Source organism: Leptosomus discolor, chromosome 1, assembly GCF_034619465.1.
Source record: "Leptosomus discolor isolate bLepDis1 chromosome 1, bLepDis1.hap2, whole genome shotgun sequence".
Classification (NCBI taxonomy): Eukaryota; Metazoa; Chordata; class Aves; order Leptosomiformes; family Leptosomidae; genus Leptosomus; species Leptosomus discolor.
The window spans coordinates 217,353,688-217,377,059 of NC_141391.1; the positions used below are offsets into that span (position 1 = coordinate 217,353,688).

The window sequence follows — 23,372 nt, forward strand, 5'->3', positions numbered from 1 at the left end:
TGCCATGGAGTGGAGTGGAGCAGCTGTCAATCCCCCAGGTCCCAAAGCGATGGGGCACAAAGGACAACAGCTCCAGGCTCCTTAACTATAAAAAAAAAAAAAAAAAAAAAAAAAAAAGCAACACACCCCCCATGCTCTGCACCAAGAAGGGAGAAGCCAAGCTTGGGAAACCCACAGCCAAGCCCAGAGTCACAGCAGGAAGAGGCTGGAGGAAATCAGCAGTCGCCCGGAGCCAGAACAAGGCAGGCTGACACTGGAGGAGAGGCTCAGAGTCCTGATTTAACCAGGTCACCCTCCAGGAGCCTCTAACTCCAGGGCAGTATTGAAGGTACTGGCATCTTCTGGAGACTCTCTGGGGATTTTTTTGATGGCTGCACACTTCCCTGGGTAATTGGCATCTCTGCTGTTTCCACCGCCCCAAGATCAAAGCACTGCTGCAGCAGTGACAGAGGCTTGTGTCCCAGCTCTCAAGCAGAGACTCCCAATCGCTGCATGGCACAGGGCATTGCTGCTTCCCAAGGGATCACCATGAAAAGGAGCTGGTGATGGCAACCGGTGCAGCTGATCCCATTATTTGTAGCCTTGATGGGCAGCTTGGTTCACGTCTCGCCTCATTTCACACCACCACCCAGTCCTACCCAGACCTGGGGGGTCTCCACAGATAAACCCAGCTCCACTGCTCCAAGGAGCCCACCTTGAGCAGAGCTTAACAAATGCCACTGACAGCCCGGTTGTCCCAGGGCTGAGAGGACACTCTGCGTGCGCGTACCCCTAGACATACTATCCTGCCAGAGGGACTCTGTCCCTTGAAAGTCCCCACCCTCTAAGTAACGCTAGACAGTCCTGGGCACCAGCCACTTGTGGCAGCAGCCATCGGGAGAAGGATGCAATGCAACTCCTCCCCTCTCAGTCTCCAGGCATGGATGTGCCAAGACATTTCTCAGCCCTCCAGCAACTCCAACGGCCACCGCATGCCCAGGTCATCCACCATAAAGCTGGACCCCAACTGGATGAACGCTCCTGGTACCACAAAGGGACACCAACCCCGTTACCCACAGCTGGCTAAACACCGCTTAGTCCTGATCTGGGCCCAGATCACCAGTTCTGCTGGGTGTGGAAGCTGTGTTTAAGTCCTCCCTCTCCAAGTTGATATTTGCACTATGTGGGAAATGCTGACTGCCATTTGCCCATCCCTCTCAGCAAGATGGTTGCAATAGCTCCTCGCCACAGTTTGCAAGGGTCAGCCCCACGGCCACTTCACCAGCACCAGCTGGGACAGCTGCTCCACTCACTATCCTCTCCCAGATCACTAGTCCCAGCACCTGCTTCATGGGAGCACTGGTATTTTCAGCTCAGAGCACAGGGAAGAGGGGTAGAAAGGGAAAAAAAAAAAGGAAAAAAGGCCTGCTGGAAAGAAGAAAGTACAAGTTTTTTTCTGCAGGTTTCCCCCCACACACCTCTCAAATATGCCAGAAGGGTTTTTTTGAGATCCCAGATCTCCGACATTTGCATCAAGATGAACTGCATTTTACAGAGTCTGGCTATAGGCAGCCTATTGTTGTCCAGCTGATTTTCCCATTGGAAATACCATGTAAATGTTTAACTGTTTTATAGCCAAGACAGACTCTGGAAGTCAGCAGATAAAAAGAAAAGTTCAAAAGCTGGCTCGCGAGGAGTTACTTTGAAGTTTTCTTTTATTTGCAACATGCAAAGGGACACCATCAGATTTTCCAACAAGTTACTCCCTTGCATTCACAATAAGGTGACAGTTGTGTTATTCTTCACAAAAAGTTTCAGCTAGAGCAGCCAGCACTGTTCCAGGTTGCAGTTTTTTAGCAACGAGATCAATTCCCTTCAGGTTCACAGCTGCAAACTCTTTAGAGCAAAGATCCAACTAAAAAGCTAGAAGAAAGGGGGACTTTATTCATTTAATATCTAATCCCAGGGGTTTGTAGCAGACAAAGGCAACATGGCAGCTCACTCCCAAAGAGAAAAAACCTAAAGATCTCTGCAAGTTGCAGAGTTCCCTGTGGCAGTGCAAGAGTTGAAGTGTTAAACTTTGGGAAAAGGGCCAGCAGTGTCAAAATTCAAACTTTAGTCTCTCACATAGTTGTGGATCGAGATATGCTGCTTCCCCCCAAAAAGTAAACCTCAACTTGCATTAAAGACACCAAAACTTTGCTACTCTACAGACCCCACCTCAGGAGCTGCAAACTCAGAGTGAAAAGCAGCAAGAGGCCACTTAAATAGCTCTTCTCCAACCAAGTCCCTCACTTTTCCCTTATAAGGAGCAAACTTTGAATCAATAAACCATAAGGTAGTCAGCAATTAAACAAAGCTGGTTGGAATTAACATCCCCAAGAGAAAGGAGAGAAAAAAAAAAGAGCAAGCTGTGTAGCTCAGTACACTTGGAAAATATACAATTTATATTTTAAGCTTAGACTAATACAAATACAAGGCATGCTCTTACCATGATGAGACTGAAGGCTTGCTAAGACCTAGGCAAAACAGCTGCTGCTCCTGCCTCTCCCTGCAACTTTATAGCCCAGGAAGGCTTGACTCCACCTGAATATAAAGAAGCTTTCTGCTAGCTTAAAGGAGCAGAGCTCCTTTTCCCTTCCATCCCTAGAAATAGCAAGGGATAAAACGGTCTGTTGGTGTCTAGCTGCTGTGATTTCTGTGGTCACAGCAGCCCTGGGTGCAGTGCAATGTGTCTTTTTTTTCAAAGAGTCTCAACTGGGGGAAAAAAAAAAAAAAAAAGCCAAAGTTTGGGTTCAGCTAAAAAGAAAAAAAATCTGGGGAAGTTTGTGTGGAAGAAGTTTGTGTGCCCCCATATGATTCACTTTATCCGGCAGAAACAATCTTCCCCTTATCATTATTCACAGCACTGCCACTGATAGGCGGTATCGCATCTATTTTTAGACCCAATCTCACGATTTTTGGTCTTTGTTCTGTATCCCCACTAACCTTCGCGGGAATCTGCTGACTTTTGCACCTCTGGGAGTTCAGGTGCAGGCTCAGACCCTCCGTTTGCCTGACCTGCTGGCCACTGAGGGTTTGTTTTGCCCTCCTGCCAAGAGCTGACGCAAGGACTCTGAGCCAGTTTTGGCCCCATCCTGTAAATGGGTAGGCATGGCTTTAAGACTGCTCTGGATCTGCCCTTAACTCTCAGTAGTGCCCCTGTGGTTACTAGCAGCAGGTAGACAAGAGTGGTCAGTGGTAACTTGTTTACTAATTCCCTTATTTATCTCTTCGTTCTCCCATTAAAAGGCTGGTTCAGGCACAGTTGCAACAGGTTGACAGCTCTGGGGTTGGGGGAGACAACCATGGCGCAGACTGTGTCAGCACAAGTGCAGCCAGACAGTCAAGGACGCTGAGTATTTCCTCTATTCAGCGTTCATGAGACCCTCTCTGTTTACTGGGTCCAGTTTGAGCTGACCAGTACAAGATAGACAATGGTATACTGGAGCAAGTCTAGCGTAGGCCACCGAGCTGGTCAGATTTGGAGTACAGGACGTAAGTGGACAGGGTGAGTGCGCTTGTTCATCCACAAGAAGGGGAGAACTTTCAGCTCGCCGTGAAGGTGGTCAGACATTGGAGCAGGAATGTAAAAATGGGGGGATTTTCGTCCTTGAATGTATTCAAAACTCACCCGTGCAAATCCTCAAGCAACAAGTTCCAAGTTGACCTCAAGGTGGTTTTCGGAGGCTGAGCCTGGAGGATGGTGGGTGGTCACCCCTGAGCTCTGACGAGGCACGGAGGCAAGACTGCAGCCTTGGTGGGCAAAGACATGAGCTGACCTGGAAGAGAAAGGCACCTATGGAAGAGCTCTCCTCCACTGGCATGTTGAGCCCAACCTCTGAGAGCAGATGGGAGCATTACGCTGTTCCTGCTTGGGGCTATGCCGTGGATTTAGGGAATTCAAGCCAAGCAGGTTGGGCACACGGCTACGTCTGTTTTGGAAGCGGGGGAATTCAGCCGTAATTGGGTCAGGCGGGGTTCTCGTGTTAGATACAGCATCATGCAAACACCGCTGTCGGCGTCGTGGCCTCCAAACCTCTGCTGGGAATAAAGGTGGCCTCTGAGTACAGAGAAGCTATTCTGGCCTAAACCAAGAGCCTCCCAAAATGTGTGCACCAAGCCTGCCGGTCAGACAGGATCTTCTCTTTCCAAGAGGCATCTGTTACTCAATGAGAAAAGAGAAAATGAGGAACTCGAACAGTTTAGACCATGAAGCATTTATTCACTATATGATGTGCTTTTGGTAAACCCCAAGTCAAAAATTTTGGGGTCTGATTTCTGGGAAATGGAAAGCAAAAGAGAGAATTGATATAGTCTGGTGGTGACAGAGATGACCTGCCTGCAATCTCAGCTCCAAGACGTATTTAGAATGGCATCAACGAGAAGGACAGAGACCACCCCCCCAGAGGACCCGTTGCAGCAGCTCCCGGCCTTTTTATAGCCAGGCCTCACAGCTGCTGCCTCCTCCTTCCCATTCCCGCGTCCTAAATATCGCCTCCTCACCCTCCCTGGTCTTCCTATTGCTGTCTCCACCATGTGGTCTGGCACCAGCTGCTGTTCGCCTCTACGGAGCAAATCCTTACCCACGAGGATACGGGTGGTGTCCCAAAACATGCTGGATGAGTGTCACGAGATAGAGGGGAGAACTGATCTGTGGCCACACTCTGGGCGAGCACTTGACTCACCAGGCTGCTGAGGAGCAGAGAAGCCACTGCTTTAGCTGTGCTACTTTGGAGAATGGCCCTTAGATGTCACCCTTCAGGCCTATCTCTTCCTTCTGTTAGAGGTGCCCCCACAGAATCAAAAGGCTTTGGTCCCAGGAAGAGAAAATACTTAATTCAATATTAATTGTTGGTGTGGCTGAAGCAGGAAAAAGCGGGGGAACTAATCTCGTTTTGCTTCAGGCTGAGCCAAATGTGGGATTTTTCGGTATTTTTGGTTTGTTGGACGAACGAAAAAAATAGCGATTCATGTAGTTCCAAAATCCACAGTTTCAGAAACAATTTGCTCCCGTGTTTAATTGTTCGCCTAGTTAAATTTGCTCCCTGTTTCACACGTGAATTTCCCTAGCATCAGCTTCCAGCCACTGGCTCTCATTATGCCTTTTTCTGGGGAGTAAAAGCTGCCAACTTTCCACCCCCTCATCCCCCTGAAGGCAGTTGTCTTTTCAAGTGAATTCAGCACTGGCCAAATATGCAGAGGAACAGCCCTAGAGATCTCCATCCTCCACGTTAGCCCGAGCTGCCAGATCCCGCTCCCCAGCAGGTCTCCATCTGCCTCCAGTGTCCTCCAGAGGCGTAAAGCCACTAACACCATCAGCGTGAACACCGCGGCGACGTGGGCAAGCCTGAGCTCATCCCGCTTAACACCAGTATCCACTGGTGCCACCCTCACAAGCTTTGGTGGCCATCCTGTGGCGGTCCTGCAAATTTTGCTGCGTTGCCTTCAGCCTCATGACTGATGAGCAAATGCGGAACTTCCCAGGGGGCACCCACTTATTGATAGGCCAAGTAGTCCTCTGGACACCCCGGCTTCTCCTTGTAGGGAGGTCTCAGGCCACTGTTACCCTAATTTAGGGTTGCCAGGGCTGACTTTGAAGCGCTGCTCCTGATAGTGGTTGTCCTTTATCTGTCACGCAGTGAGGCCCCAACCTCAGCTCAGGCATCTGTTACTGATAACCAGAGATGATTTATCCAGGCATTACCCTGCGTATCTCCAGCATTTCACTGCGTGCGCTTCTGTCCAGGCACGGTTTGGTTTTACACTGCTCCTTCTCCGGCCTCGGCGTCGGCCTTTCCCGCTTCGTGCACGCGAAGGACGCAAGCAGGGGACAACTCCACTCGTTTTGCTCCTGCGGTTTCCTCTCCCTCCCTCCAACGTAGAGATTTTGCTTCAGCCAGAATCCATCCGCGAACACGCCCTTGCAGCGTGAGGCGGTGGAGCGATTCGGCTGCAGGGGGATCCCTTGAGATAACTCACACAATAAGAATTAAGCTTGCCACAAAAGCAAATTGCTAATACAGTACTGACAAAAGAAGCATTCGGCATCAGTAGGAACTTCGGGCATTCGTCACTGTAATGCAAAAACTTACAGCAAAGGTGATTAAAACTGAAACCCTTCATTTTAAGGCTATCAGGATGTTTTGACAATCTAGCTTCTCTCCCACTCCCCTCCTTTTTCTTTCCAAATAAAACCCTGGCAGACCCATCCCATTCTGCTAGACGGCTCGATTGGAGTGGAACCGCATATTTCAGCAGGACACAGTTCCAGCAGAATTCCCCCAACCAGCTCTGCCTCAAAACTATTCCCGTAACTGAGGGTGGAGGAAGCACCATCTCTTTATTTGTCTCTGCACAGCTGTGCTTCTCCTCTGCCTTCCCTAAAGCAGATAGGAACCAGCTGTGGGGTACGGGCTGCTTTGCAGCGGGGTTAGGCTGTAGCAATAGTGAATGCACAGGGATATATTTTTATTTATTCTCCAGCTGCAAAGGGTTATTTCTGATCTTCTCCCTTTAATTGCCTTAGGACTAATGAGGGAAATGCTTTAAGGAAAACCTTTCTTCTAAAGCAACTTGAAGAAGGATGGATTTATGTTCTTTAATGACCTTCAGGGCGGCTGTGAGGTGTCAGGGAAATGTGTGCCTCCCAGTGCCCTGCTCCCAACTGTGGCCACCAGCAGGTGCTTGGGGAAGCGCAAAGGACCAGGAAAATGTGTATAACATACCCCCTTGAAGTCTCTCCTCTGATTTTTATTCAGCCCAGGGACTTTCCGAACTGCATGCAGTTTCTACATACCCAATAACCTTCAATGCATTTCCCTGCCCTCAGTTTGTCTCGTGCCCTTGAACGTTGTCCAACGTCAGCGTCAGCTCACAGGCACTTTTAGTTTCAAATCGGTCAGCAGGACTCCAAGCAACTGACTTCCCGCTGCGCGACTTGTTTTCGTCTTTCCGATACCCATTTTTTTTCTTCTTGATCCCTTTCCTGCTTTTCCCTGTCCACAAAGCCGAAACCATCTCATCAGTCAAGAAAGTGTGTGTGTGTGTGTGTGCGCACACAGGTTTATTGGAGAAACTGAGATGTTCTCTCTGCCAATCAAGAGATTTTATCTGGTTCTTCAGAGGATCCTAGCAGGTCTCTGCACTTTTAGTAGCTGACCCTACTCCCAGTCTTGCAAGTTTTTGATTTAATCGAAGAGACTGAGCCGGAATCCCCATCATTCACAAGGGTGTTGCTGTTAGCCCCCACTATGGAACTGCCTGGCGCTGCATTTCAGCACTGATTCAATTTGTTATTGACCCTCTATGAAGGGCCCTTCTCAGTGAGACTTTTCCTTCCCACCTGTCTGGACGTGGGAAACATCCAGAGCAAAGACGGGGTTAGAAATCTCTTGCCAAGTTTAAGAACGCAGCCTTAGTGCTTCCCTTCGTGTTTAATGTCAGAGCTACCAACACCATCTTTAAAAACTAAAGCTTTGCATCAAGTGTTGTAGAAGAATTACGCTTCAGCACAGCGGCTTAATTTGAATTATTTGGATTAATTTGAATGTGTGGTGTACAGAGACCTGTTGTCTGGCTGGAAAAGGTAGGCAGACACATTTCGTTGTCCAGGCTGTTCTTGGCTGCATGGGATTGTCTCATTCCTGCACATATCCCTGCTCCCTTCTGGAAAAGGATTGCTTTGGAGCAGCTGAAATCAAATCCATGGCAGTGTCAAAAGGGCGTCGTAATGTTGTAGCGGGAGACCTGTTCCCCTGCTGTGCTGAGCTGTGCAAAGGAGAAGTTCTGAGCAAGAGCCTTTCCCTTTGCCACAGACAAAGCGAGTGGCCGACTGACAATTCCGATTACCTGCAGTTCGCGGGGCTTTTCTAATGGTCCTAAATCTCCGACGATGGTAAATGCTGCCATTAAGCCTACGTAAACAATCGTTTTGAAGATGTAAAAGCGAAACACTTCTTCCTTCACCTTCTGAAAGTCGGAATGTGTTGCGAAAACACGCGTGGGGCTGCGTTATTATTAAAACTGGCTTTTTGACGTTGGTCAGCTCGCTGGCTGAGACACAAGCGAGGCCCGACTGTAATGTTTGTAGAAGGTGCAAGGAGTGAGAACGGAAGAGCCGAGTGACTTGGATTATCCAAACTAATAGGCTTGTTTACTTCTTTTTCCTAAAAGGAATCAGTTCTGCGGAGTTGTAACGGGTCTGCGTGGCAAGGTTTGGGTAGCGGGGGGGTTACAGGGGTGGCTTCTGTGAGAAGCTGCTAGAAGTTTCCCTGTGTCAGATACAGCCAACGCCAGCCGGCTTTAAGACGGACCCGCCGCTGGCCAAGGCCGAGCCCATCAGCGACGGAGGTTTTCGCCTCTGGGATAACGTATTTAAGAGAGGGAAGAAATTATTGCTCAGCAGGAATTGCAGCGAGTGAGAGGAGTGAGAATATGGGAGAGAAACATCCTGCAGACACCCAGGGCAGGGCAGAAGGAGGGGCAGGAGGTGCTCCAGGCGCCGGAGCAGCGATTCCCCTGTGGCCTGTGGTGAAGACCACGGTGAGGCAGGCTGTCCCCCTGCAGCCCATGGGCGGTGGAGCAGATGACTGCCTACACCCCGGGGAGGACCCCAAACCGGAGTAGGTGGATCCCTGAAGGAAGCTGTGACCCCGTGGGAAGCCTGCACCGGAGCAGGCTCCTGGCAGGACCTGTGGGGAGAGAGCAGCCCCCGCTGGAGCAGGTTGGCTGCTGGTGACCCCGTGAGGGGGCTCATACTGGAGCCGTCGGTTCCTGAAGGACGGCACCCCATGGAGGAGACCCACGCTGGAGCAGTTCATGGAGAACTGAACCCGTGGGAAGACTCACATTGGAGAAGTCATGGAGGACTTTCTCCCGTGAGGGGGACCCCACTTTGGAGCAGGGGAAACGTGTGAGGAGCCCTCCCCCTGAGGAGGAAGAAGCAGCAGAAAACAACAGTGTGATGAACTGACCCCAATCCCCATTCCCTGTTTTCCCCCTGTGCCGCTGGGGGGGAGGAGGGAGGAAAATCGGGATCAAGGTTACGCCCGGGAAAGGAGGGAGGGGTGGGGGGAAGGTGTTTTAAGATTTGGTTTTATTTCTCATTACTCCTCTCTGAGTTAATTGGTAATAAATTACATTTCCTTTCAGTTGAGTCTGTTTTGCCCGTGACGGTAAATGCTGAGTGACCTCCCTGTCCTGATCTCAACCCCACAAGCCTGTTGTTATTTTTTTTTCCTCTCCTCTCTCCTGTCCAGTTAAGGAGGGGGAGTGATAGAGTGGCTTTGGTGGGTACCTGGCATTTTGGCCAGGGTCAACCCACCACAGGGGTGTGCAGCAGTTGGGAAATGCATCACTTGAGGCTTACAGTGGCAGTTTGGCCAGCTTGGGGATCTCATGGAAGAGCTCTGAAACCTTTCATGAGTTGATTGTGTCACTTGGCAGCGTTCCTGTCATGGCTGTGAACCACATGTATTATCTAGCCCAGTAGCTTGCTGACTACTTGGAACACAAGGGCAATTTTCATGTAGTTTTACGGCACTTATTTTCTATGTTTTTTCATTTTTTTCAGGCAAAAACACAAGACGGGTGGGTGAGGGTTTTTAAAGGGCTCTGAATACTGATGGTGACATACACCCTAATGATGTGCAATTTATGGCCTAAGGTTTTATGGCACTATAAATGTCTAAGCTGCCTTGAATCTTCCAGATGACTGCTTTCGAAGCGGTGTAAGTGCTTAAATGAGCAACGTTGCCAAGTGTATAAAATTCTACAAAACAACTTGACGCTTTGAATCCTGAAAGAGATCGGTGTCAATGAAGCGTGCTTTAATCTTTGCCTAATTAAGTCTGCTTGTTTGAGAACCACAAGTCTTTAATGCATGTGTTACTAATCCCCTGCCTAATCCAAAAAAATCTTTCTAAAAGGGAATAGTCCTAACAAGACAGACATTTAGGTCAATAGAGCCTCTACTACTCCTTGCTGAGAGCGGGGAGGAGAAAGTCTAGCAGGCAAAAGGCCTCCTTGGAGCAAAATCTTTTCTGGCCTTGAAGATGAAGCACGGAGCAAAGCTCAAACTTAAAATTTCTCCCGGACTCACGACCTTCCAAAAACGCAGTGAAACTCTTCTGCAACCCCTGGCAGCACTTGCAAGCAGGTAGATGCTGTGGCATCCGCAGGATTCCCACCAGCCCAAGAGGCTGTGCTCTGTCAGGAATTCCAGTTGTGCACCACTCATGAGATCCCACAGATACCATGTGGACGTAATCTTCGACCATTACTTTTCTTTCACGGGCACTGGGCTGCCCGAGTCCGTCTTCAGTGGTGTAAAGAGCCTCAGACACTACCAGGGACTCGGCCATGAAGTCAGGATGTGTCCTGAAGCAAGGCAGAGCTTCTGTCCCGACCATCACCAAGGAGGCTGGTTGTACCAACCAGTGTTGAGCGAAATGCCCGACTTTGAGACAATATCTTGATACAGCATCCTAAATCCGCTTCAGCTTATTAAAATTCCAAGCGCTGGTGAGTGCATAAGCTGCACGAGTAGCAGTTATCAGGGCTGTGCAGCTGGTAAGTCTCGTGAAAGTGAGGGGAAGAAGACACAGGGTGAGGCTGAAGGCTCTTGCTCACGTGCTGATTAGCAAAGTCACGTACTCTTCGTGCCCAGCGCTTGCCCTCGTAGTGACCTGCGATGAGAAGCTGGGGATCCCCTTGAACACGCTGTCTCCAGCCTGATAGGCACTGCCATACGGTGGAGCGAGGGAGGAGTGTGAGGGGCAGATCTCCTCAGCGTCAGGAAGGATTTTCTTGCGCAGCCTCTGGCTCCTCTGATGAAATCGTTGCTATTGCTGCTGCCTCTCAGCAGGGAGTGGAAACCGTGAAAAGGTTTCTTTCACAGAGTGTCTGGGTTTGCCCCTTCCCTGGTCCTACGCAGGGGTCCTGCGCTTCTGTCTCTGCCGGGCAGGGTGGTGCGCAGTACTGCCTTGAACATGGGGTCCAACTACAAGGCCCCGTTCCCATAACGAAGCAAATGAACAAGCTCCTCTGGGTCCTTCCTTAGTGAGAGAGCATGAGGGGGAGCAGCTGTCCAGAGCATCCATCCAGCTCCAGAGCCCACAGTCACTGGAGAGAAATCAGTGGAAATATAATAAAGAGGAATTACAAGAGACGTGAAAAGGATCCCTGAGCTGGACCGGCTTTCCTAAAATATTTGTGTTAAGAATCCTGTGGCCCACAATGAGAGGTTCTTCCCTCTCCTGAGCTGTGGCTCAGTTCCCCTTTGCCTTCCACTGTCCAGCAGACTGCTGTGAGTGATGAATGTGAGTTCGAGAAGTGTTGTAGGTGAGTCTCTGTAATTTAAATTCCTCTAATATAAAGACTCAAGACTCTTCTAGAGAAAGGTAATGCTGACCGATTTTCAGTCTTCTTCTCCCTGCTTTGTTCCCCTCTTTCCACTGCCACCTGTCCTCCCTTTTGCTACAGTCTCCAGCGAACGTGTCTCACTACGGCTGAAATTCCGATTGGTGTCCCCTGTCCCGCTTTCACAGTGATCCGCCTGTCAGTGGGAACGGAGTTGCTGCCAAGAGTCTGTGACCGCTGCACCCCTGGGGAGGTAATGCTGGATTTGGGCACTGGTTGGTGAGACTTCCAAAACGGCAGATAAAGCACGACGGGTGCAGAAGGGAGGTAGTCTGGGTTCTGCCACCCTTCTGCTGCTTTCCTTGGTTCAACAGAGCCTTCAGGATTGACTTCAACAAGAGAGACACACCCAGTGACCGCATCCTTGGAGATGCTTTGCCCTCATGACCTACATATCTATAGTTTTAGCAGACGAGGCCTGCCACAAGCGCCAGCGTCTGTGCTGAGTTCTCCAACTAGATGGAAAAGTCATTTGCTAAGCCCACGGCTCACCGCCTGCCGTACCGGGGCGGCGGGGGAATACAGCGCTCGGGGAGGCAGCTGCGGCCACCGCAGAACGCAAAAACCAGGAGGTCTTGAAAGACTGGAAGCTTTTCAAAACCAGGAGGACACACCAGTTTGTGGATGGCTGCTGCAGAAACCAGGGTCCAGCTGAGCAGGGGAGGTGTCTGAGGGAGGAGACAGCTGTGGAGAAGGACTGGAAAGAAGTGAGAGCATTTGGCTGGTAGAGAAGAAGTGTATGAATGTCTGAAGTGTGCGGAATGTCTATCAGTAACTATAAGCCAATATAAATGAAATACTGAGTGAGGCAACACAACTTGCTAAACTGTTTAGGTTTGAACAAAAATAGAAACTTCACAGTTTTGTCACGTTAAGTCTGCACTGGAATAAAATAAGCAAAACTAATTCCCTTAGCTTTGGCATAATATCAGCGCTGAGTCTGTCTCCTCTGGCATACTCTGCTGAGAGTAAGCCTGCTGTATCGGGTATGCTTGCTCTTTCTCCCATCCCAGTGGTGTATTTCAAAATAGAAGCACAACTTCTTTCTAAAACCTTCAAATCTTTGTCTTGCATATGGTTATGTTAAACCCTCTGGCAGGCTGCTGTATTCCCTTTAAAGAGGGGGCACCTACTTTTCTGAATCGAGCTGCAGATTCCACTTCAAAAGCTAGGCTGGTTTTTTAGTATCTCTGAAGAATCCATTTCTGATTCGTTACCAAAATACAGCCAAGTCAGTGAAATGCCTTGTGCATATGTGGGGGTTTTTAATGGGTTTCAAAGAATTTCATCCAACTGCTATGCAGAAGTTGAGATCAACCTGCGACCAGAATGAACATGATCAACTGTAAAAGGCCATTCCAGCATAGCTGCCTGGGGTGCCAGCATTGTTAAAGGGAGGTCTTTCTGCCAAAACGATCTGATTTGCACTCCAGAGGAGATACTTCCAATTTATAAGCAATAATAAACCACAATCCACCCTCTCTTCTGGGACCGGTTGGGGCTGCCCTCCCATGAGGGGAGAGACCCATCCCCTCCACGACACCTACTTTCCACAGAGAGAAGGGGCTGAAATGGAGGAAAAAGAAAAATCTCAGCCAAGCGGGATGCTTTTCCAACCGATACCCTCACCTGAGCGTGTCTAAACACTCACTCGGTGTCTTTCTCAAAGCACCAGTTAACCCAAAGTGGGACTGGAAGAACCATGAGGGCTCCTGATTGCTTTTCAAGGCAGAGTTTCCAGGGTTTGCTCGCCAACGTCTGTCTAGCCAAGGCATCTGCTTTTCTCCCCCACTATTGGAACTGAAGACCCCACTATAGATGGTTTACACAGTGGTTTCATGCCGGGACGTGGCTTAGGGATGATGGACCACAGCCTGCGAGATTCCATGCTCCCTGGGCCGGCGAGTGGGAAGATGAAAATCCCAACTTCTTCCTTCGTGTGGCTTCATGATGCCCCACAGGGATGGTTTGGTCCACCTGGGGAGAGGGAAAACTCTGTAAAAGTGAGAGGGGAAAGGGGCCGGGGGGTGAGGGCGGGATCCTCTGTGAGGGAAGCCGCTGCCTCAGCCCCATGCCCACCCCCGGGGGACACCCCCGAGCTTACGCTCCATTTAAACCGCTAACCGCGTGTGTTTTGAGGGGGGTGTCCGAGGTTAATTTTTGAGATCTGAGCCGATTCCTGAGGTACAGTTTTCTCGGTTTGGGGAAGGAGTTGCTTCTCCTCCAGGGCCTCAGTTTCCCCCTCAGCCGCGGTCCTCCCGCCCCGCGGGGCACTAGGGGGCGCTGCGCTCGCCGGGGGCGACAGCCCTCCCCCGCCTCCCCCTTTGCTTGCCCGCCCCCCCCTTCGCGTTTCCTAGCAACTCGCCCCGCCCTCCGCGCTGATTGGCCGCCGCCGCTACCGCCGCCATTTTCAAACCGCCGGTTCGCCGCCGTTCTTGCTGCCGCCGCCATTATCCGCCGAGCGGAGGCGGTGCGGCTCGGTCCTGTCCCCAACCTTCCCCCTTTTCCCGGTGCGACGCGTCACCATGGAGGCAGAACCCGCCGGCCAGAAGCCCCAGCGGCGGAGACGGGGCAGGGCCAGTGCCGGGTCCCGCGCCAGCCGCTCGCCCCCGGCGGACAGCACCCCCGGTGGGGCCGCCTCGGCCGCCTCCTGCAGCCGGTAGGAGCCGCGATCCCTCCCCGTCCTCCCGTCAGGGGTTGGTGCCCTGCCGGTGGTCCGCGTTTGGTCGTGCGGGGGCCCCACAGTTCTCCTTTCTTCTAAGAGGGGGGTCCCTTCAGCCTGCAGTGGACTCTACGCCCCCCTGTCTCGTCAAGGGAAACCCCCGGCAGGCTGAGGGGGGACGCCTCCCCCTCCTATCTTGCAAGGGAAATTCCCTCCCTCCGGCTGTACGGGACCCCCCCCTTCCTATCTTATAAGGGGAATTCCTCTCCCTCAGGCTGTAAGACACCCCTTGTCCTCCTCCTCTAGGAGATGGACACTTCTTTCTTCCCCCCCCACCGCCAGGTTGTAAGGAACGCCTCCCTCTGTGTCCTAGAAAACCCCCGGCAGGCTCTCCCTCCTGTCTTACAAGGTGAACGTGTCCCCTATAATTAGGCAAGGGGTCCACCAACGCCCCATCTTATACGGTAAGAGTGGGGGGAGAGGCGTTCCTCAGGCCATAACAGGTTTCCCTGCCTGTTCCTGTCCCATGGCGGGGGGGGGAGTAGCTGCTCCTCTATCCACCCGAGAGCCAAACTACCCCTAGGCTTTTGTGCAAAGACTTTCCTCTTCCCCCATCTCTTGTGGGGGTGTCTGGCGGGCTGCCTACAGCCTTACTTCAGTTTGGGAGAAGGAGGAGAGGATCCTTGTTGCTCCTCGGGTTGGGAATAAATTGGGAGGTGGGGTATCTTTTACGTTCTCTGGAGAGACTGGCTGAGCCTCTAGGATCTCTGCAGGCCATAACGCTGGATCAACTCCCTCCCCCGGGCATGGGGAGACCAGCCTCAGCTCCAGTGTCAGCCCTGGCTTTTACTCTGGTTTTTGAATCTCGATGTGTGCACCATCTATTAGTGTCATTTTGATATCTTGAACTTGGGAGATTTTCCCAAGACCACCCAGTGGAAGAAACTGTTACTTCTTAAGTTAGCCTGAAGATCAGCTTATCTGTGTTGACCTCAATAACGATACCTGGATGTGTTTAGAAGTAGCTCCTGCCCTATCAGCAGCTGACCCCTGAGCGACCCATCACCTGCTGACTTGTATCTAGACAAACCCAGGCTGATCAGCAGAGGCTTGTGTTTTCTGTTGCCCTCAAGGCTAGGAAATGACTTCTCCAAGCATGCAGGTGATGTAGAAACCACCTGTTTCTGACAAATGTGGCTCCAGTTAGCCCAGTTTCTAACTCCAAATGCTGTATTTGGGCAGAGGCTCACTCCTAGATGTGATATGGGGTTTTTTTGTTGCTGCCCTGTTTCTTTGCACCTGATGGGGGATTGCATTCCAGCCTGGCAGCTGCTTGGGTAGGAGTGGTGAGAGATGCTCCTGGTAAGAGATGCTCCTGCTCTTCCTCCAGCTTCGTTTGTGCTACGGGAATGAGTGAGAGGAAGGTGGCTGGGGTTGTGGAACCTGGTGAAATTCCCCACAGGCTGGAGTGGATGTTCTTTATTAGGTGGCTTAAATCAAAACAATGTAAACATCGATGAACTTGGGTTTTGTAGTGGCTGTTTTTAGTAACCATTGTGTGTTCTGGGTGGCAGAACGTTTTAATGAACTTTTGAAAAGAATTGTTTTCGTAGAAACATGCTGCACTATCATCTTGAAGATCAAATTGTAGCTCCCTAATTACCTCACTTGAAAAGCAGAGCATAACTGAAGGCTTCAGTGATTCGGTGAGGTGATGAAACACACTGGCTCAGTTTCTGGGATGGTCACACATTCCTTTGTGAGGCTTGTCTGTGTGGAGAGGCCTAGGGAAATTGTGATAACACTGGGAAAGGGGTTTATGCAGGTAGGACGTGTACGTATTAAACCTTCATCTGGAGACTCACAAGCAAGAGGATGCCAGCTTGGCACCTAGATGTGGTCTTGTGATGTAGATAAAGCAATTCAAGAAGTTGCTGGCTTGAGGCTTGTTCACAGAATAACAGAAAAGTTTAACTGGAAGTGGCTTCTGGGAGGTCTCCAGTCCAACACCTGCTCAAACCAAGGCCAACTTTAAATGTAGGTCAGGTTGCTCAAAGCGTTGGCCAGATAAGCTTCAGAAACTGCCAAGTTCAGAGATTTTTCTTGCCTCTCTGGGTCCCTGTTCCAGAGTTTGATTACACTCACTGTGGGGGGAAAAATATTTTTCCTTCTGTCTAATGGGAATTTTCCTTGATGTAGCTTGTGCCTGCTGCTGCTTTTCATTCTGCTGTGCCCAAGAAGGGTCTGTCTCTGTTTTCTCTCCACCCCCTTTTCAGATGTAGACAGCAGTTAGATCCCCCTTTGCCTTCTTTTACTCTGGCTGAGTGACCCTGCTCTCAGTCTCTTCTTGTTCATACTGTGCTGTAACCCCAACACCATTTGCCCTTGGCTGGCCGTGCTCTGTTTGTTGTTTCTTGTACTGGGAGGCCCAAAGCTGGACTCGGTGTCCAGATGGGGTCTCACAAATACTGACTCGCATCATTTGAGCTGCTTGCTGTGGTTTTTGCCACCCTACTAATGCAGAGCCAACCACCTTGCAGCAAAACATGAATAACAGAATTTAAATTGTTTAATCCCTTCAGCTGTTGGGGAAGTGGAAAACTAGGACAGAGGGACAGGGTTGGATTTTGGTTTGTGGGTTTGTTTGGTTTCTTTTTTTTTTTTTACAAAGCTGGAAGCAGTTTTGGGTTTTTTTTAAAACTGCTTTAGCCAAATATGCAAAATCTGTGTATTATGTTTGAGTGGTCTGGCTACTGGGCTCAGTTCCTGAGCTTTAGGCCGGTCTAACCTTGCATGGGCTGGTACAGGTTAGTGTGTGATTTTTTTTTTCCCCTTGTTAATGGTGACAGCACCTCTTCACCTGCTGCGGGCAGGATCGGTACCTGAGTCTCTGGGCTAGGACCGGCAAGAGCTCCAACTGTTGGTGCTGTGTTTGTGGGCTGAACAGCCAACTTGCTGTGCGGGGCTGTTGTGAACAGAAAATCCATGAGCCCAGGGGGCTGAATTCAGCTGGGCTGTCAGGAGAGCCCCATGGAGCACTTGAGCGAAAGCCCTTTCTCTCTAAACAAGCACTTTTGCACGAGAACATAAATATATTTAAGCTTGTGCATGATAAACAGCCTCACTCCCCCTGTTAATTTGCCTTAACCTTGTCAGTGCGTGTGCACACACACATGCACAAGAAAAAGCTTTTGTCTCCAACCCTGTAATGTGACCCTGGAGGAGGAGTCCTCTGCCCACCCGCCTGATTTTAGTCAAATATGTGCCCGAGCAGAAACGGAGCTTCAGTTGCAGGGCTGGGGCCTCTGGTTGAGCGACTCTGTGAATGCACTGCATGCATTCAGCAGTGTTGGAGGGCGAGGTAATATCCTTTATTAGACGTGTCCCCTCGCAGACCCTGCCTTGCTTTTGTACCCTCTCGTGGCTACAGCATTCCTGGGTAGTCTCAAATCTGCTGCTTCAGGGAGGTCCTTTTAAGCATTAGTTTGACTTTCATAGGAAGCATCAAGTTTCTCTTCTGTGATGCTAGAGAATTCCTGACGCTTCCAAAAGAGGGGCATGTGGCCAGGGAGGTGTGAAGGGATGTGGTTTGGACAGAGTATTTGTAGTCAGCCTCTCGTCTGTGTAATCCCAGAGTTGTGTCTAAAAAGGGAGGAGACAGTTGATAGCATGCTAGAGACAGTGACTTCACACAGTTATGAGCAGTGACTGTTTCCTCTGATAGCTCTGGTCTGGGGACTGCTTTAACATCTTATAATTCCTTTTCTCCGTTGGCAATATCACTGTAGCTCTTGCACAGCAATGTGAATCAGGTTTAAGGGATAAACATGAGAGATAATTGCTCTGTGGAACAGAAGGAGTGTGCCCAAGGCAGAGCGGTCCTGAAGGACTCTGCCAGCTAGTTTCTGACCCAGAATCAGGCAATGAGTTGCTGGATGAGTGTTTCTCTGAATCTTGTACCCCCAGCTCTGGCAGCTGGAAGATGACAAGAAAAAATTGCAGGTAGGTTTCTGGGACAGATAAAAGAAACTTTGTTTTGGGGTTTGTTTGCTCTGTAATCTTGTTCCCAACTTCATAGTTTATCTAGTCTCAAGGTGAATCCAGGTGAAGCTGACAGCTCAAGGGCATGTTATCTCTTCTGAGGTAACACATATAAATAAAAGTGAGTCCTCTCTCCTGCCCCAGACACGCTATCTAACCCCGGCTTGCGTACATCTTTTGCCAAGCTGCGTGAGCCAGTGTGGAGGGTGGCTCTGGATGGAGGAGCTTCCTCCAGCTGGGATGGCCCAGCATCCTGCTGGGAGGAGACAGGTCCCTTCCAAACCTCAGCAAGCCTGGAGCTTGCAAGATTTTTTTTTTTATATTTATCCAGAGTCAACTATTCTCTCTGATATCTAGAAACATTCTGTAGCTTTCATATTGCAGAAGTGCCTGGAGGCGATCATGCAGGGTTGGGGTACTCTTGTGTTGTGCTTCTGAGGATAGAGATGGGCTGTCAAGTCACACCTTAATTAAAGCCCTACCTGATGCTCCCTTTCTCGAGTGTCTGTGTCTTTGGTAGTACAGAGCCACATCTCAGCCACTGATCTTAAGCCTCACATGTGGTGTTGGGCCTGTTCTGTGATCTGTCGGTACTTGCTCGGCACCTGGGGTCCCAGACCTGGTAAAGACAGTGATGTTCTGATCAAGAGACAGTGACGTGTCCCTTTGAGACAAGCTATCTGCAGTGGGAAGGGAAGAGAGTCACAGCTGATTGTACATATTCATGTACTTGTAAATATTTTAGTTGTAACTGTCGCTTCTTGGTAGTTATTCAAATGGGATTAATCCCAATTAACTGGTTGACTTTGTGCGGAAGGATGAAAAGAAACTGGTGGTTTTTATGTAGGTCACGTTAGGGTGGAAGGTAGAAAAGATTCTCAGCTGTCAAGTTGTGCGAGCAAGGGTGGTGTCACAGTAAGCCCCTGAGCAAAAGGTGGTCTGAAGCGGGCTGACCAGCGTTGGCTTGGGAAAGCAAGGACAAAGAGCTTCTGTCTGGTGTGATCAACAGATGAGGCTGGCAAAGGAGCTTGGTAGAGTAGCAGGTGTTGGGGAAGAGCTGAGTCTGGGTTTGTGTGTTCTCACAGTTGGTGCAACTGCAAACGGCTGCCAAAGGGGAGGTCTGGGTTCCCCAAACCAGCTCCGTATCGGCTGCTTTCCTCGCAGCAGCCTCAGTCGCTGTTTGGCTGCAGGGTGGACGGGGTGGTTGGGCTTCTCTTGAACCTGTACCCAAAAGTAGTGAAGTTTTATACTTAATCAGTGGCTGAGCCACCTTTCCCTATGGCCACAGGATTGCTGAATTAGGCTCGCAGGGATCTGGCTAGGAGGAAGGGAGAAAGGTGGCCTTTGGTGGCAGCCTGCAGGCACCCTGGAGAGGCGTAATGTGAGGCGAGACCCTTCACTGCAGCCTGTGCAGGAGGTTTGTCATGAAGAGGTTTCCATAGCGGAGATGGGAACAAAGCAGCTGGTTGTCCACACAGGTGAAGAACAGGTTTTAAGGAGGCATCTGAAGAAAGAGAGCTCTTCCTGAATTATATGTTTACATATTAAAAAAAAAAAGCTTTTAAAAATCTTCCCTGATCACCCACTCGTTCTGCACAATCTGCAGTAAACTCTTCAGTTGGCTTTTATTTATTCACCGTACACATTTATAGTATTTAAAGGCAGTTGTTTGTTGGCCGGTGACCTAATGCTCTCCTGTGAAGGCCAAGTGTTTTTGATGGTGATGGCTCTCTCTTTCCTTTCTTCTCCCTAATTATGGCTTTTCTGAAATGAATGTTCCTTTGCCCTTGATCTCTGTTGTGATTAAAGCCTACAATCCATCAGACTTTCTTGGGCTGGTAAAACAGTAATGAAGAGTGCAAACAGACACTTTTCTTTCCTATTATCACATCAAAGTTAGCACAAATGGAAACTTTTACTCCACCGGAGAAGGTAGCTATTAAAATGCATCACTTGAACATAATTGGAAGCTACAGTGTAGCTTTCAGAAAATGTCTAGAGGCTTTGGTGTTACCACTGGTTTTTATTCCAAAAGCAGGCTGTGAGTGTCTGGGTCTGAATGTATTCAAGGTTTATATGCCACCACTTCAGTCAGTTGTCCTTCCATAGGCACACCTGACGGCAGACGGGTATCGCTGCAGAAGCCACAGCATCCTAAATTGTGTGTCCGTATTTTTGCCTGAAGTTACTGTAAGAGAATGCAGATGCTTTAGCAATCGTTCATAAAAATCAGATAAGGGTTTGGGGGTTTTAAGGGTTAAACCCCTGTTTGTGTACTTTGCTACTTGGGCTTCCCCTTAGCTGTCCTTTGCACAAGAACTCCACAATGTCTGGGCAACCGGGAGAGGGCTGGGGACAAAGTATCCCTAAAACTGAGAGGCTTTACACTCATAGCAGCGATCTTGTGACACTGTTTTCTTCCTCTAGACTGTTTTTCAGTGAAATAGCTTGTACCATTTCAAGGGCATCTTTCTCTCTACACTGAGTGTCAGAGGGTTTATTAAAATCGAGTTTATTAAAATTCCAACAAACTGGAATGTAATTCTGACCTTACTGGACACTGGGTACCTATTAACAGCTATTGGCATGGGGAAACTGTCTTGTACCTGGCGTTTCTCTGCAAGGGACAAAGAAGGTGTGAGCATGCCTGCCTTGTCAGCTGCACAGCTCTGGAAATAGCTCCTGGTTGGTTTGTTGGGTTGTTGGTTTTTTTTATTAGGACGTGCAAAATGTGTTAAAACACAGGCAGAATGAATAAAACAAGCTGAAGTATACTTCACGGACTTTGGGTGGCCTCTGAACAAGTATCTCTAGGAAATGTTCTTAGTGCCTGTGGAATGCTCTTCTACCCACAGTGTGCTCTCAGTGCAGCTTGGTGTTTCTCAGTACTTGGAGATGTTGGAAATGAATAACGTTTCTCATAGGGGAGGTGAGGGTAGGAGGAAGAGGGGAGGTGAGGGTAGGAGGAAGAAGGGAGGTGAGGGTAGGAGGAAGAAGGGAGGTGAGGGTAGGAGGAAGAAGGGAGGTGAGGGTAGGAGGAAGAAGGGAGGTGAGGGTAGGAGGAAGAAGGGAGGTGAGGGTAGGAGGAAGAAGGGAGGTGAGGGTAGGAGGAAGAAGGGAGGTGAGGGTAGGAGGAAGAAGGGAGGTGAGGGTAGGAGGAAGAAGGGAGGTGAGGGTAGGAGGAAGAAGGGAGGTGAGGGTAGGAGGAAGAAGGGAGGTGAGGGTAGGAGGAAGAAGGGAGGTGAGGGTAGGAGGAAGAAGGGAGGTGAGGGTAGGAGGAAGAAGGGAGGTGAGGGTAGGAGGAAGAAGGGAGGTGAGGGTAGGAGGAAGAAGGGAGGTGAGGGTAGGAGGAAGAAGGGAGGTGAGGGTAGGAGGAAGAAGGGAGGTGAGGGTAGGAGGAAGAAGGGAGGTGAGGGTAGGAGGAAGAAGGGAGGTGAGGGTAGGAGGAAGAAGGGAGGTGAGGGTAGGAGGAAGAAGGGAGGTGAGGGTAGGAGGAAGAAGGGAGGTGAGGGTAGGAGGAAGAAGGGAGGTGAGGGTAGGAGGAAGAAGGGAGGTGAGGGTAGGAGGAAGAAGGGAGGTGAGGGTAGGAGGAAGAAGGGAGGTGAGGGTAGGAGGAAGAAGGGAGGTGAGGGTAGGAGGAAGAAGGGAGGTGAGGGTAGGAGGAAGAAGGGAGGTGAGGGTAGGAGGAAGAAGGGAGGTGAGGGTAGGAGGAAGAAGGGAGGTGAGGGTAGGAGGAAGAAGGGAGGACTTTTAAAATTGTTCAGAACTTGCTTTTTCTAAGCCATGGTACTGCTGCTTTCCCAACCCATGTGGCAAGTGCCACCAGCCGGTTATGAAAACCTTTCAGCGCTCTCAATGTCCCTCTATGTGAACACTGATTGTGGGTAAGACCAGTCTCTTAATTACTATATGCTGATGAAAGCCTGCTTGTTATTGGCTTGTAAAACAGAAGTCATGCTACACTTACCAAATAATTATCTTCACTAGCAAACCATTGTCCTCTACATCCAGTTGCTTAAGCTTAGCTATTACTGCTTCAATTAGTATTTTCAGGGCAAGCTCATCACAGATGCCTTGCAGAATGCTCTCTTCAGATAAGTAACTCCCAGTGGATGAAGAGAGGATATTACAGCTGAGCCTGGCCAACCTCAGCCCTGCGAGTCGAAAGATAAGGATAGCATCTTTTCTGTAAACATGGTCACTTAATGATAAGAATGAGCCCTCCAGTGCCTTTGCACCCAGTGAAGTCATCTTGGTGTGTGCTGAAGGTATCTTTTCTATGATTAGGGATGTTCTTAACTCTGGCTGTCTCTTCTGACTGGCCTTGCTTCTGACCTGAGGTATTGAGCAAAGGTTGGTATGAGCCCACAGCAATGGCATGGTTCGGTGTGAGGGGGAGAAGACCTCACTCTTCCCTGCTAGTTCTTTTTTTTCCACTTGTGAGTTACTGCAGTAGTTCTTAATAAAAAAACCAAAGCACTCAATCAAATGCATTTGCAGCAGAGATTGGTATCTCTCTTCTGGTATCTAAGAGGCAGACTGTTAAAATATTCTTTCCAAAATTATGTTAACACCTACATTTCCGACTTGGAATAGAGCACAGAGGTGTAATTTCTTGCAATTGCAAGCAACAGTGCAATAGAGCCTACAGAATGTTTGCTTCGTGGCCTCTCACTGCAAACTACATGTGTTTCCAGATCCCTTGAGCAAGTTTAGCAGCTGCTAGTTATGATCACTGACCTCCTGGAACCTGCTGTGGAAAGAGAAGAGATAACAATCAATGGCATTGTTGGTCTCACAGGAAGATTAATGTGTGAAGAGCAGCTTTACGAAATGGGCCTTGCTGCTTTTGCAGGGAAAGGCCAAGAAAAAGCAACTAATGCTTACAGTCCTGCTGATCTGGCCAGGGGAGAACGGACTGACTCCAAATGAGGAGAATCATTTTACTGAAATCAGGCAAGTGAGAGACTATCCAGGCATCTACCTCGGTTATCTTAGGCAGGAGGAGACTCTGCGTGTCTTGACTATATCCTGGGTGACCAAACTGAAACACCTTGAAGACGGCCTTTCTCAAAGGACTGACTCTTGCCGCTGTAATGCAAGAAACAACAGGTCAAGGCAGGCAAGGGAGCACAAGGACAGGAGGATTGGAAAGGGATGGAAGAATGGCTGTTAGGTACTGTAGAGGGTAGGTGCTCTGAGACTAGGTTGGGAAACACCGGAGTTCAGC

General features: G+C 49.7%; 1 protein-coding gene across 1 annotated transcript in view; it reads left to right on the forward strand.

The window, feature by feature from the left end:
- The first annotated feature begins 13,964 nt into the window (after window positions 1-13,964).
- The window catches only part of NET1 (neuroepithelial cell transforming 1), a 53,754-nt gene continuing 44,346 nt past the window's right edge, over window positions 13,965-23,372 (forward strand). Inside the window, exon 1 of the mRNA XM_086481038.1 lies at window positions 13,965-14,098. Coding sequence (XP_086337164.1) covers window positions 13,965-14,098 — 134 coding nt within the window. The remainder of the gene's footprint in view (window positions 14,099-23,372) is intronic.